The sequence below is a fragment of the Cricetulus griseus genome, assembly GCF_003668045.3.
Source record: "Cricetulus griseus strain 17A/GY chromosome 1 unlocalized genomic scaffold, alternate assembly CriGri-PICRH-1.0 chr1_0, whole genome shotgun sequence".
Taxonomy (NCBI): Eukaryota; Metazoa; Chordata; class Mammalia; order Rodentia; family Cricetidae; genus Cricetulus; species Cricetulus griseus.
In genome coordinates, this window is record NW_023276806.1 from 240,670,093 (window position 1) to 240,685,731 (window position 15,639).

Genomic DNA, 15,639 nt, shown 5'->3' on the forward strand with positions numbered 1-15,639 from the left:
TTCACATGTCAATCCCAGCTCCATTTCCCTCCCCCCTTCTCCCATCAATACTCCCCATCCCCCCTCTGCTGCTCAGGGAGGGTGAGGTCCTCCCTGGGGGATCCTCTCAAAGTCTATCATATCATCCAGGGCAGGACCTAGGCTCTTCCCTATGTGTCCAGAGTGAGAGAGCATCCCTCCACATGGAATGGCCACCCAAAGTCCATTCATACACCAGGGATGAATACCAATCCATTGCCAGAGGCCCCATAGATTGCTGAGGCCTCCTCACTGACACCCAATTTCAGGGGGTCAGTCCCATGCTGGCCTCCCAGCCCATCCATCTGGGGTGGTGTTTAGCTATGGGTGCCTGCCTCTGCTTACATAAGCCCCTGGATGAAGGCTCTAGGATGGCATATAAAGTAGTCCCCAATCTCATTATCGGGGATGGCATTTAAGGTAGCCTCTTGACTATTGCTTAGATTTAGAGTTGGTGTCATCCTTGTAGATCACTGGAAATCTCCCTAGTCCCAGATCTCTCCTCAAATATATAATCACTCCCTCTATTATGATATCTTTCATCCTGTGGTCCTCTATTCTTCCCCTGACTCATCTTTCCTACTCCCCAATTTCCACCTCTCCTCTCCTCTTCTCTCCCTCCTTTTCTCCCAACTCCCTCTCCCCTCCCCCATGCTCCCAGTCCTTTCAGGAAATCCTGTCCCCTTGCCCTTTTCCAGGGTACCATGCATGTCTCTCTTAGAGTATTCCCTGTTTCCCAGCCTCTATGGTGGTGTGGATTGTAAGCTGGCCATCCCCTGCTCCATGTCTAAAAATCCATATATGAGTAAGTACATACCATGTTTGTCTTTTTGTGGCTGGGTTATCTGACTCAGTATGGTTTCTTCTACTGCAATCCATTTGCCTGAAAATTTCAAGATTCCATTGTTTTTTTCCCCCTGAGTAGTGTAAATGTACCACATTTTCTCCATCCATTCTTCCATTGAGGGACATCTAAGTTGCTTCCAGGTTCTGGCTATTACAAATAATGTTGCTATGAGCATAGTTGAACAGATGTCTTTGTTGTATGAATGTGCATCTTTTGGGTGTATACCTAAGAGTGGATTTGCTGGATCTTGTGGTAGACTGATTCCCATTTTCCTGAGGAACCACCAAACAGATTTTCAAAGTGGCTGTACAATTTGGTACTCCCACCAGCAGTGCAGGAGTGTTCCGCTTTCTTCACATCCTCTCCAGCATAAACTGTCATTGGTCTTTTTGATTTTATCCATTCTGACAGGAGTAAGATGGTATCGCAGAGTTGTTTTGATTTGCATTTCCCTGATGGCTAAGGATGTTGAGCACTTGAGATCAGACCTTAGTCAGATGTGGGATGGGCAAATATGTGTGGGATGTCATTTTATCTTGTTGACTGTAGTCCTTTGAGACAGAAGCTTCTCAGTTTCAATTTATTAATTGTTGATATCAGTGTTTTTGCTACTTGTGATATGTTCAGGAAGCAGTCTCCTGTACCAGTTCATTCAAGAGTACTTCCCACTATCTCTCAAAGAGGTTCAGCGTGACTGGATTTTTGTTTGTTTGTTTGTTTGTTTTGTTTTGTTTTACGAGACAGGGTTTCTCTGTGTAGCTTTGGAGACTATCCTGGCACTCGATCTGTAGATCAGGCTGGCCTCGAACTCACAGAGATCCGCCTGCCTCTTCCTCCCGAGTGCTGGGATTAAACGCGTGTGCCACCAATGCCCGGCCAGTGTGAGCAGATTTATGTTGAGGTCTTTGATCCATTTGTACTTAAGCTTCGTGCATGAAGATAGACATTGATCTATCTGTAGTCTTCTACATGCCTGCATCTGGTTATGCAAGCACCATTTGTTGAAGATGCTTTCTTTTTTCCATTGTATAGTTTTAGATCATTTGTCAAAAATTAGATGTTCATAGGTGTGTTGATCAATATCAATGTTTTCAATTGGATTCCATTGGTCAACCTGTCTATTTTTATGCCAATACCAGGTTGTTTTCAGGACTATAGTTGTAAAATAGAGCTTGAAGTCTGAGATGGTGATGCCTCCAGAAGTTCCTTCTTTGTACAGGGTACTTTTGGATATGCTGGTTGTTTTGTTTTTCCATATAAGTTTTACTTTATATAAAAATATTTATCCTTATTGGTTTGTTTCTAAAATAAGACAGAAAACTTAACTATGAAATGGAATATTTCAGTTTAATATTTTGAATTTAGAGCTGCTGGTATCTACTGTAAGTTAAATTCTTGTTTTATATGTTGTATAATTAATTTCATTGGCTAATTCAAAATAGTCTTGCATGGATGTGTAGGTCTAATTAGTGAACACCTCTCTAAATAGATGTCTTTTACTGTTTTAAAGCTTTATTTATTCTGTAGATTTATTATGGTGATCGAGGCTATTTATTGGCATACAGGGTACCATTTTATATTCATTTATATTGTGTGTAATTTGAAAATCATTTAAAGTTTTCTATTGTGTGTAGTTTATTATAATTAGTAACATAAAAATGAACTACATTATATACTACCTATGTTATAAAATTTTATAGTGGCTTATTTTTATTTTAGAGCATTTTAAGATCCACAACAATTCTGGCCACAGGTCTAGATTTTCTGAACATTCCCTGCAATCCTGTGCACAGCCTCTCCCATGACCTTTGTGTATATTTGTTGCAACTGGTGATGATATGATGACACAGCTTTATAGTCTAAATTTTATAATTTTCAGTATAACCACATTATATAGTATGTATTTTAAGGGCTTGTGGAGATATATAATGACTTGGATTTATTATTACATTGTGACTTATAATGCCTTTCTAGCCCTAAATATCTTCTGATCCCTTTTTATTGTTTATTCTTTCCTCTCTCCCAAGCCTCTGTTAATCACTGTTATATTATTGCATCAAATTTTACTACTTTTTCAAATATCAAATGCTTAGAGTCATACAATATGTGGCATTTCTACTTAATACAATTCTTTTAACTTTTTTCTATCTTTTATTACTTTATTAGCTCATTTCTTCTTAGTGTAATTTTTAGTTTAATGTAAGTTTGGGAAAGAAACAACAAATGCTAATCAGGATTTAGAGAGCAGGGATCCCTTTTATACTCTTGGTGGGAATGTAAATTGCTTCAATCACACTACAAACTCAGCATTGCTTTAACAGCCAGCTGTACACTCTAGAGACATATCTGAAAGACTCCAAGACAATACTGTATAGAGGTGATTGCACACACATTCTTATTCTAGCACTATTCATAGCAGTTGAGTTCTAGAATCAGCCTAGGTCCATATCAACAAATTAATGGGCAAGTAAAATGTGGCATCTATATTCAATAGTTTTACTCAGACATAAAATAGAATTAATTTATGCCGTGTGTTAAAACAGTGGATGCAATTGGAGATCATTCTATAAAATAAAAGAAGGCAAACAGAATAACAAAGGAGAAAGGAAAGTAGGGAAAGGGGAAGACTAGTGAGGGGATTTCTTAGTTAACATTTCTATTTCTATTATACAAAACAATGACCAAAAAATCAAGTTGTGGAGGAAAGAGTTTATTGGGCTTACACTTCCATGTCATTGCTCATCATCAAAGGAAGTCAGTACAGGACCACAAACAGGGCAGGAACTTGGAGTTGAGAGCTGGTGCATAGGCCATAGAGGATACTGCTTATTGGCTTACTCCTCATGTCTTGCCCAGTCTACAAATTCTTATAGAACTGATGACCACCAGCCCAGGAATGGCACCACCCACAATGGGGTGGCCCCTTTCCTTTGATTGCTAATTAAGCAAATGCTTTACAGGCTTTCTTACACCCTGATATTTATCAAGGCTTTTTTTTTTTTTTGAGCATTCCTCCTCTCAGATGGCTTTAACTTGTGTCAGTTGACACAAAACTATCCAGCCAGAAGAGGAGAGGGAGAGAGAGAGGAATTTAAGAAAAGGAATGGGAGCAGCAACCTGTTCTAAATATATGAAACACAGAAAATATTGAAGGAAATTGTCTATGTTGTGGATGCATTACCTAGTAGGAAAGTCTTCTGGGATCCTGATAAGTGTGTCTACTTATGGTTTCATGTAAAATAGTTTTCTATTGGCACCTTTTATGATGTTTACATGTATTGAGAGCTGACACTAAGGAATAGGGATGGGCTTGGAGTCAGATGCTGAGGAGTCCACAACAGAGCAGTAATTCCCTAGGACAGGAGTAACAGATGTCTGTAAGACTCTATGTGGGTGTTGGGAAACAAACCCTTTTCCTCTGCAAGAGCAACAAGTGCTCTTAGATGCTGAGTCTCTCCCCATCCCACTATCTAAGAGTTTGAGCTATATGAAGAATCTTTACAAGATGTTGGGCTCTTATGTGAGCAAATAGAGGAACTTTCTGTTAATACTTTTTTCCTGACCTCCATATAACTCTTCTACAGTTGAAGTACAATGAGGAATAATGGAGAGTATGTTCCTTTTACTAAAAACAAAAAGAGAAAGCAAACAGTTAAGCACAGGGCATTGCAAGGTGTCAGAACCTCTCTTATGATAAGTCCCAAAGCAGATTACCAGACCTTATGAGAGAGACCTTATGATGGGACCTCTGTCCAATCAACTTTGTAAGCCATAGACCTGTCAAACTGGCTATAGTTTCAGTGCTAACCTGGACTACCTGTGGAAAAACTAAAACCAAAATCCAGCTCTGGTAGAATTGTGATGGAGGATGGCAAAATAAATAAACACTAGAGGCTATCAATCTATTGGCACCTTTTATGATGTAATTGAATCATGAGTTCTATATGTTAGCATGTGATAAACCTAGATATAGTTCCTATAAAATCTGAGGACTTTTTAGCTTTACTTACAAAGATTTCCAGACACAGTTGAGGAATCATCCTACCAGTACATCCTTATTTCTCACAATTTATTTGATTTATGTATTTAATCTTTGGTGAATCAGAGAATATAAAATATTCTTAAAAATAAAATGCCCACTGAAGAGTTATAAATGAATTCTTTCAGGATTCTAGTTTTTGTTGCTACTTATTTAATAAATGTTGCTACAATTGTTGCTACTTATTTAATAAATGTGCCACCTGGGGGCCTGATACAGATAATTTGTTTCACACAAATAATTCTTTTCCCACCAAACAAAGTTTTTCTTATACTTACATCATTTCTGTGACCAAATTAGATAAGATTTCTACAGAGATACATTTCCTGTTTTGTGAAATTTATGTACTGAGTTATTAAGATAGTCATTCTTCCCATATTAGCACCTTAGGTGAGGGTCACAATGTGATAACAGAGCACATTTTAAAACAATGTATTTCCACTTTTTTATGTCTTCGCTATCATAAGCAGTGAATGTGCCATAATTTTCTAAGGTAGAAAACTAAATCAAAAGATGTGCTAGATGTAATAAGAAAATGTAAAATTGTTAATGAGAGGCTTTGGGAGATTATAATCAAAAATCATGAAAATAGACTTGAAATTGCATCCCATTTTATTAGGTGTCACCCAATCATTCATTCGTGTGTGTGTGTGCGCGCGCGCGCGTGTTTGCATTTATATAAAAGGCTTGACAATTTGGCAACATGCATAATAGGTTATTTTTATTCTCTTTGGTTCTGAATATTAGAAGATAATTTGTAATTATTGTAGAAAGTTAAAAGATGACTGCTTTCTGATGTGTTTTAATACTTACACCAACTATAAGCATTTTGCTTATTGAAATACTCCTTAGGAATAAATAGGAGCTTTTACTGTGGTATCTCTGCATATGGCATTTTCCCTGAAGAGGAGGCCAGAAACACTTTCCATGCCACAATGTTTTTATGATTATTTTATTATTATTATTATTTTATTAGTTCTAGTTAGGGAACAAGCTTATTTCAAGTCCCTTCTCCCTCTCCCTCACCCCCAACCCTCCTCCCCCACCCCCAGTCTACCCCCCACCCCATCCACCCACCACTCCCCAGGCAGGGTAGGGCCCTCAACTGGGGCTCTGCAAAGTCCACCAAGTCTTCCTATGCTGGTCCTGGGCCCTTCCCCATGTGTCCAGGGCCAGAGTGTAACCCTTCATATGGGATGGGCTCTCAAAGTCCCTTCTTGCACCAGGGAAAAATACTAATCCACCACCAGAGGCTCCCTGGAGTGCAGAGGCCTCCTTATTGACATCCATGTTCAGGGGTCTGGATCAGTCTTGTACGGGCCTCCCGGACAGCATCTGGGGTCAATGTGCTCTCCCTTGCTCAGGTCAACTGTTCCTGTCGGTTTCTCCAACCTGGTACAGACCCCTTCGTTCTTCATTCCTTCCTCTCTTCAACTAAATTCCCGATTTCGGCTCATTGTATATCTGCGGATGTCTGTCTCTGTTTCCATCAGCCACTGGATGAGGGCTCTAGGATGGCATAAAGAGAAGTCATCAATCTCATTTTAGGGGGAGGGCTTTTAGGTTATCCTCTCCACCGTTGCCTGGATTGTTTCCTACTTGAGTGGAGTTTGAGACCAGGACCAATTTTTTTTCTTCCTGGATGATAAGGGTTGAACTGTAGCAATGGTGACAAGACCAAATAGAGACCAGTCACTTAAGGTTGGGAAATAAGACAACTAAACTGTTTGGAGTCAGGGGATGGATCAAGAACCCAGGAAGATAAAGTAATTAATGGGTAAATCAGTGAGTTCAATAGTGTAGTGAATAAAGTAGATTTGACATTTGTTCTGGACTAGTAATTAGAAGCTTCCTCGGTGTATGCCCTGAAGTTCGTTTTCAAGACAGGATCCTCACAATCTAAGGCTGGTGTCATTATTCTGCGTCAAATACTCAGGGGGAGACTGAAGTCAGGATTTGCTTGATGCATCACATCTGCCTAGGCTGAAGAGGCTGTGATTAGTGTTTATAAAGTCAACCTGTAGTCTCCAACTACCAAGTGCAATCAGATTATTTCTTTTTTTTTTATTTATGCCAAATATTGTCTCCAAGGTCCCTTAGGGCAACCCATATAGGCATCAGACTGCACATACTACCAAGGGTGCTGCTGCTTGCAACCATTGCACTTCTGAATCTTATTGGAGAGAGGACTTATTCAGCTTAGTTATCCACAAACATAGTTTTATTTTTATGTTGAGGTCCTTTATCCATTTGGAATGGATAAGTTTGTGGTTTCATTCATCTACACATAGATATGCAGTTTTCTTTGTACTGTTTGTTGAGGACCCCACTTTTTCTCAAGTGTTTATTTTGTTCTGTTTGTCAAAAGTCAGATGGCTGAAGTTACAAGGGCATGTATCTGGATTATCCATTTTATTCCACTGGTATGTGTCAGTAACATGATATTTTTATTTGAGCTGTCCGTAGTCTAGTATCATTCAATTTTTCTTGCATTGCTCTAGCTCTTCTAGGTGTTTTGTGCTTCCATGAGGATTTTATGTTTTTCTGTCTCTGTTAAAAATTACATTGATATTTTAAGTGGGGTTGCGCTTTCAATATAAATGTAGCAGTGTGAACACAAATGAAAGAAATATCTGATGATCAGATACAAACTTCTCCTTGTTACCCACTTAACCTTCATAATGCCATGTTTTAACTAGTTAGAAAGAAAAACCCTTTTTATTACTATGAGTTGTGTTTATGCCTACCTTCCAAAACTTGAGTCTGTATATAAGAGAAAAGGTTTCTGACATTAATTATCATATTTATTATAGCAGAAGGTTATAAACAGCGCGAAAACACAGATAGATGGAAGAAAACAAAAATAATGAGAAATTCATACAAAATTAGTCTATCAGTTCAATAGACTTTTGGAAACTTAACCTTGTAAAAGCTCTCAATATTATGAAATATTTATTAAGAAAATTTGTCACTGATAGCACTTCTCTATTTTATGATATTTTGTTTCAATATTCTTTCCATGTATCACAGTAATTCTACATCAGTGTTCTTGAAGTGAATAATATTTCCCCAATGATATTTGCCAGTATCTGGTGGCATTTCTGTCTGTTAAAACTGGAGGGAAAATGCCTTCTTATTTTTCTTACAGTGGTCCAGGGTGCTACAAATAGCTTACAAAATACAGACTAGCCCATTGTTCTCAACACAAGAAGGAATTATCTGGATTGAAATAGTATGAATACCAATGTTTTGTTGAGTACACACAACCCACAAAACAGACAGAAATTCAGACATTGAAATACAAGGAAAAAGGCATTCTAAATAATGCCATGCATAACATAGTTTCATATGCAGACTCTTTCATGTACAAATAACAATTATTTCCTGAAGCATAAGAAATTGACAAAGGTCTCATATTAGCTATATATTAAATGACAAGAATCAGCTTGTTTTTAAATAACTCAGGGTTGGATTATTTTCCTAGCCCCAAGTTTATCCAATTGGGAGGATTTCTTCTAGGTCTTTACTAAATCCCTGGTAAACTTGTTTTGAACCTAAATTGAAGACATGGAAAAAAACAATAACAACATAAAGCTCTTGGAAGGAAAAGAAATTGTGGTTGAGTGAACACACACACACACACACACACACACACACACACACACATATATATTCACTGTTCATCTTGGCAGAACTCCCAAGGTTTAATGAAGCAAAGCCATTGTCAAAAAATAAATGAGTAAATAAGAAAAATTGTGAAAGTCCACTGATGTGAGAATACAGAGAATATATGTAAAAGCAGCCCATAAGGTCAACTTCTTTGCTGTCATATGTAGAGTGAATTTGACCTCTCCCAGAAAGTTCTAATGGCAGGTTTTATACAGTTATCAACCCAAATTTATCAAACTTGGTCATTGCAGTCTGCAGAGTGACTAATTAAATTTGAGTGAGGTTAAATCTTACCATGAAATTCCCTTTGAAAACAAATTTTTAACATTATGGGGTTCCACAGCTGCTTTTAAGAATTGGGGAAAACTAAATGGTTTTATTAGTTATCATGAAATTCCCAAGGGAGTTCACAAAGGGGAGGCAGTCTTTCCCAAGGAGTGTCAGTGTTATAACACCTTTATGCCTGATGTTCTGCTGTGGCTTTGTTGGTTTTGTTGTGTACACACACACACACACACACACACACACACACACACACACACACACACATACACACACACACACACAAACCTCAAATTGCTGTGTATTCTATTTCCAGTTCTGTTCCTTGGGGTCAGAGTTCTAGTTCATCTGTTTTCCAAGGGGATTCCCCTCCCAGACCTGTAGTTCACCTTTCTCAGACTGATGCAGGTGTTCAGATTAAGTGCCTGGTGGGATTCATGGGAGACTTGAACACACAGCTGTCCCACTCTTCTTCAGGTTTTGAATGAAAGACAATAACTATCTACAAGCAGGAACATGCTGTTATAAACATATGAGGCATTAAATAAGCATGCTATGGTCTTTAGCTTGCATTTGGAAGATTAAAAGTGATTCTGTTTTATTTTCAATTATGTACATGTGTAAGCATCTTTGTGGGGTTTGCACATGTGATAGAGGTTGCCAAAGGACAGAGGAGAGGCTGCCTTAAATGCTCTCCCCTGATAATGAGATTGATGACTAACTTATATGCCATCCTATAGCCTTCAGCCAGCTGCTGGTGGAAGTAGAAGCAGCCAGCCACAGCTAATCACTGAACTGAACTGGAATCCAGTTGCAGAGAAGGAAGATTGATGAGCAAAGGGGTCCAGACCAGGCTGGTGAAACCCACACAAACAGCTGACCTGAACAATGGGGAGCTCTTGGTCCTCAGAGTGATAGCTGGGAAACCAGCATGGGACTGATCCAGACCCCATGAATGTGGGTGTCAGTGAGGAGACCTCGGAAATTCATGGGGCCTCCTGTAGTAGATAAGTACTTATCCCTAGCATAGGTGTGGACTTTGGGAGCTCATTCCACATAGAGGGATACTCCCTGAGCCTAGACACACAGGGGTGGGGCTAGGCCCTATCCCAAAAGATATGACAGACTCTGAAGACTCCCTATGGAAGGCCTCACCCTCCCGGAGGAGCAGAGAGGGTTTTAGTTGGGGGTGGTGGTAGGGGAAGGGGGGCGGGAACTGCTATTGACGTGTAAAACAATCTTGTTTCTAATTCAAATTAAAAAAAAAGAAGAAGAAGTTGTCAGAGAAATCAGAGGAAGGAATCAGGTGCTCTGGAACTTGATTGAATGTGGTTGAATGGTACCGGTGTTGATGCTGGAATCAATCTCTTTTCCAATTTGGGATCAACACATACTTTTAACCACTAAGCCATCTGTGTGGCCCCAGTAGTTTAGATACTTAGTGAAGTAATTTAATTTGAAAGCTTAGTTTTCCAAGAATTCTATCTTGAGGTAATTGTTTTTAAAAGGAGGTTTTTTTTTTCAAAGAGTTGAAACAATCAATGTTGATTTAATTATCCTAGGGCATTATTCTCCCTTAATCTAATTCTACATAATTTAAAACAGAACCTATTAGTACAGACTGCCGTCGTTTGTCCCTTTAATGTAACCTCATTTGGTCTCAAAAACAAGACTAACAAATATGACTTCTAAGGATTTTCTGTCCTTTCATTTGAAGTGTGTGGGTAGGAGCCCAGAAGATGATAGTTAGCAGTTAAAATAAGAAAACAAGAACTTTGGACATGAAATTTAACTTTTATAATGAGGAAAAACTGTGATTCTTTTTCACAATTAAAAGTAAAATTTCTAAATTCTTCTTTACACCCATAAGCAAATGATCCTCTCATAATGAAAGAAACTTCATTTTTCCAGGAAGGGAATTTAGAGGCACACAGTTGTAACAATTACTGAGAATAAGTGGTAATTGAGTAGATCTCATCCCTCCACAGGACATTCATATTTCCAGCTCTAAGGCTCAAAAAAATATGAGGGGGTGATTCAAGAGATAGAAGACAGCCAAAAATGCTGTGAAGGGCTATCATGTGACCATTTACAATACAATCATGACAATACAATCATGAACTCATGACACAGATGTCCAGTAGGTACGCATATGACTGCTATCAACAGTCATGTTGTGGGACAGCAAAACCCTGCCTTTCCAAACTGAAATGTGAACCAATTATATGTTATGTGTAAGGGGTTGACACTATTTCCAGTTGTGACTGGGAACATTGCTGAAACTGCCATTCTCCAAAATCAGTACAAACCCCAGGGTCACATATAGACTCCTGGTTAAAACTTGGGTCACAAAGTTGGGGGAAAAGAAGACAAGAACATATGAACATCAGAAGAGGACCTGGGACAGGAGGGTAAAAACATAACAATGTACTCTGAGTTTTATAGTTTTTCATCTAAGCAAGTGAGTCTGGGTATGCAGCCCAGAACTATTGCAACACTTCAAGCTCTGTTTTGTTTCTCATACCATGTCATCACTATGGAAACTATGTATAAATTTGAGCTGCAAAATCACTTTTATTCACAATTGAAGACACTACAAATGAACTATTTTGCAAGGCCTTAAGGTAAAGCATAATACAGGATGCATGTAGATGAGACTTTTAATTTTTTTGGTGTGCATCGCTCCAGTTTTATGTCATTCAGTTACATTCACTGAATAGACAAAATATATTATATATGTTTTTCCATATTAAATATTTAAACATTAACCAGGATTTAATTAGGTGTGCGTTTTTTTTTGTTCAATATCCCAATTGCATTTTGATGGACTCCTTTGTTATTCAATTAAAGTGTTAATAATTTGCATAAAGTCTATTTATACTCTATGGACTATTGCAGAATCACTTGATATTTTCCCTGTTATATTAATGGATCCATTTACTATTGTACTAGTGGGAAATGAAGTCCTATAATTGGAATCTAGTAGGATACTTTACAGCTTATTAGCTTAGGGGTAATTATCTGCATGTTATATTGCACATTGAATTGCAATTGAAAGAAGCTCATTATAATATTTAAGAGAAGTGGCAACAAAAATAATTAAATTGTTACACTAACCCCTGACTTCCAATGAAAATGAGCACATTGAAATACTTTCTTTAACTTGTATACAGTTGTGTTCCTTTTTGATAACTGTTCTTTTTCTCTGTTCCCTTTCTTTTTTTCTTTTTTAAAATTTGCTGCTTGCCATTGCAGGAAGTGGAGGTTTGTATGCTATTTCTCTGTTTCATATATTATTTTAGATTTTATGGGAATCCATGTATTTTAATTGATCATATACAATTAAATCATGTTATTTTCTTCTCTTAGGATGATTATTTCCGCACCTGGAGCCCAGGAAAGCCATTTGATCAAGGTAAGAACCTTATTATTTTAAGAAAAAGACATTTAAATGTTAATGTTTGCTATATTGTAGAAATGCTATTTATTGCATGGTTAGAATTTAAAATGCTAAACACATAAACATGCATGAGTGGAGAATCTATGCAGTAACTCTGTTTATTTCTGCATAATAAAGTTAGAAAGGAGATAATTAGGTACATGATTATGTCAGAATGCCACTTATTTTTAGAAACATGGTTTAGATTGCTGATTTGAGATTTTTAAACTTTATTTACCATGTCTATTTTGATTGGTTGTTACAAGGCACTTCACCTAGTTTTCAGGGGTACCCATATGGTAGAGATACATTTGTGAAATTTTCAAAAGATGTATATTATTACTGTCTCCACTTTAATTGATTAAAATGTTTTATTTGAATAAAAACACCTAGCGATTACATGAAACAAAGGCCTCAGTGAGACCCTTAAGGAAATGCTAGGCACCAAATAAAATTCTCCAGCTCAATATCTATAGCTTGGTTCCTGGCTAGCTCATGTAAAGAAGGAATGCTACACTGAACAGCAAGCATATGTCATGAAAATGGGAACATCTATATCACCAATCATTTTACAAAATGAGAAGAGCATTACTTACTAGGCCTGTGATGCTGGGTACAGAATGCTTTTTTACAGGTTCAAATCAAGAAGCGTCTACTGAAGGGTATTCTCTTCTCAGCACAGGTTAACAGTGAAGCAGTATACTTAGGACTCAGTGTGCTATGGGTAGAGTGAAACACTTAATCAATTTTACAGAAAATAAAAGCTGGTTTAGGGCACTTTCTGGAGGTTCTGTTGAAAGAAAGACCTGCCCATTGTCCATGGGTATCTGGGGAGGGGAAACATTGTGGGGCAAACCATTTACATCACAAGCAAAGAAGCTTAGAGAGAAAGATAAAGAGTTGAGAGTTTCCTGGCCTTCTCCAAGTGCCTGCTGCTCCAGGAAATGCACACCTGCAAGACTATACCTGTTAAGGATTTACTATCTCATAACTCTTCTACCTTAGAAGACAATCCTTTCATGCTTGTCCATAAAGAGGACTATTTAGTAATCAAAGTAACAACTCACATCTGGAAGTATTTGTAAGTTAGTTTAAATAATCTGTAGTTCTGGTTTTGTGTCATCAATGGCAATTTCAACCTGGCATGTGAAGCAGGCATTTGCACCCAGGCCATGATTCAAAATTCATTATCAATCTCACATTATATTGCTGATTATATACATTATCTACATTCACATTATATCATCTTATTACCCCTGTTGTTATTTATTGAAACTTGGACTAGGATTCAAATAATTTTTTCTCTTAGTTTATTAATAAGGCATGCCAGTGTGCTCAAGAAAGTGGAATGAAAATGTTATATAAAGCAGAATTTAATGCATTTGTGTTTTTTCTTGGAAAATGAATTTTTATGATGGGATCATAAACCCTGACAATGGGAAATTATCTGTAAACATTCAAACTTGTTCTTTGTAAATGCTGTTGTAATAAATATGCTTTGATGACTCCTGTATGTGTAGAGAGAATGTATTGAACTGTGACTTCTCTTTGCTTGTATGAAACTGGTTATTGTAGGAAAAGTTACTAAAAGCAAATATAATACAAGAATAATTTAATGTTCAATGAGCAATATTATATTACCTTATTAAATATGATATATATATATCATAAGTATTCTATTCATTGGAGCTAATTTTATGATGAAATTTAAATAAATTTATAAAAACTCTCTAATATAATTATTATATTTTATACTAGTTTCCTTGACCCTTACAATATCTCTTGAGAGTTAGATGAGGCTATTGAAGAATTGAGGAACTCAAGTTCTTCCCCATGTGATGGTCCTTCAGGGAGAAAAGCGAGGATGTGAGTTTGAGAGGTCTGTCTTCTGATGACCAGGCCCTAACTACTATGTGTTATTGATAATCACATAACAACAGCAAAATACAAGAGCTGAATTTCCTTTGTACATACACTTCAGATTATGCAGTTCAATATTTCAGTGCAAGTTTTGTTTCTGTGCATGCATGTAGTTTATAGTGAGCAACACTCCCTTTCTTAACATCAAAAGTCTATGTATATTTATTGCTATTGTACTCCATAAAAGCATATTACTACTTGCTATATATAGGCCTACAATATTTTTTATAGTATCAGATCTTAAATTTTGACTGACAAGGTATATATTATTAATATATAAACATACATAAAATTGTATCCATTTCAGAAGAATATTAGATTGAGATGCAGTTATCATCCCATTTGTGAGCCTCTGTAGAAGGAAGAGAATGTTTCAATTTCCCATAAGATCTGAATAAGACAGAATTAAGATGTACTAATTTCTAATGCATTTCTAGTTCTTCTAATAACATATTTTCCCTTGGGGAATCATATTTAAAATCTAATTGATCTGTTCAACACAAGGTAAATCAGAAGGCATTTAATGCATGCTTAGATTTTTAGCATATTTTATTTATGAATATATGTCTTAGAAATATGAGTAAATCCTTTATCCTTATGTTTTAAGTGTGAATTATAGATTTTGTTAAAAGAGTGTGGAGAAAGTTATCACACTATTGCATTTTTTATATATTGCCATTTATGCCTTTCTGACCAAGATCTTTTAGTAGTAGGTATTACTTCCAACTTAAATTGTGCATCAAAATATTTCCCATGTGCATGCATAAAATATGGATAAACATGTAAAACTATGTTGGTCTATATGTAATCGTGCACAAATACACATACATTCCTGCCAACTAGCTTCTTCTTCATACATACTTCACGTTTCAGTTTTTACTGTCACAATTTTATAAAATCTCATTTAATATTCTTTTAATTCATCATAACATCTCTAGTTTTCTTTTTTAATCTACTAAAATAAATAATTGGAATGTTGGAGAGCTACAAATGTTTTTTATGTGTTTAAGTTAAACCATTTTGATAATGGTAGTTCTGCTTACAAAATGAAATAAAGTACACAGATGCAAAAATAAATTGCTTTGCATTTCTCCATGCCGAGTTCTCTGTGCTATTACTTCTCTTCATTAGTGTGGTTAATCATGAGTTGACACAACTGAAATCAACTGAGAAATAGCTTTAATGAGGACATGCATCTTCTCAAGTAAGGCAGAGACTTCGTATTCTATGTTTACTGCGAAGAATTAAGGAGAAATTTGTCAGTGAACATAGAGTCATGATGAAACCAGGTTTAAACCATCATTTAGTAATGTTTTGAATAAATTCACAGCAGGTTTTAAGGACAAACATGCACCTTTTATCTCTTAACTCAGCTTTGTCTGTGAAGCAGATTGATTGTTGTAAAAGAAAAATTGCTGGAATATT

The 15,639-nt window shown here is 36.7% G+C and overlaps 1 protein-coding gene and 1 non-coding gene across 5 annotated transcripts in view; one reads left to right on the top strand and one right to left on the bottom strand.

Moving 5' to 3' along the window:
* Spock3 (SPARC (osteonectin), cwcv and kazal like domains proteoglycan 3) overlaps nucleotides 1–15,639 on the top strand; it is a 377,611-nt gene that overhangs the window by 148,207 nt on the left and 213,765 nt on the right. For 2 of the 4 annotated variants that reach the window (XM_035451289.1, XM_035451290.1), the window contains exons 2-3: nucleotides 12,111–12,119; nucleotides 12,225–12,270. In XM_035451289.1, the coding sequence (XP_035307180.1) occupies nucleotides 12,111–12,119; nucleotides 12,225–12,270 (55 nt within the window). The remainder of the gene's footprint in view (nucleotides 1–12,110; nucleotides 12,120–12,224; nucleotides 12,271–15,639) is intronic. The other 2 variants (XM_035451288.1, XM_035451291.1) reach the window with 1 other exon arrangement.
* LOC113833314 lies at nucleotides 6,983–7,117 on the bottom strand. The gene has a single exon (XR_003480940.1). It is a non-coding gene; the product is annotated as a small nucleolar RNA SNORA70 (small nucleolar RNA).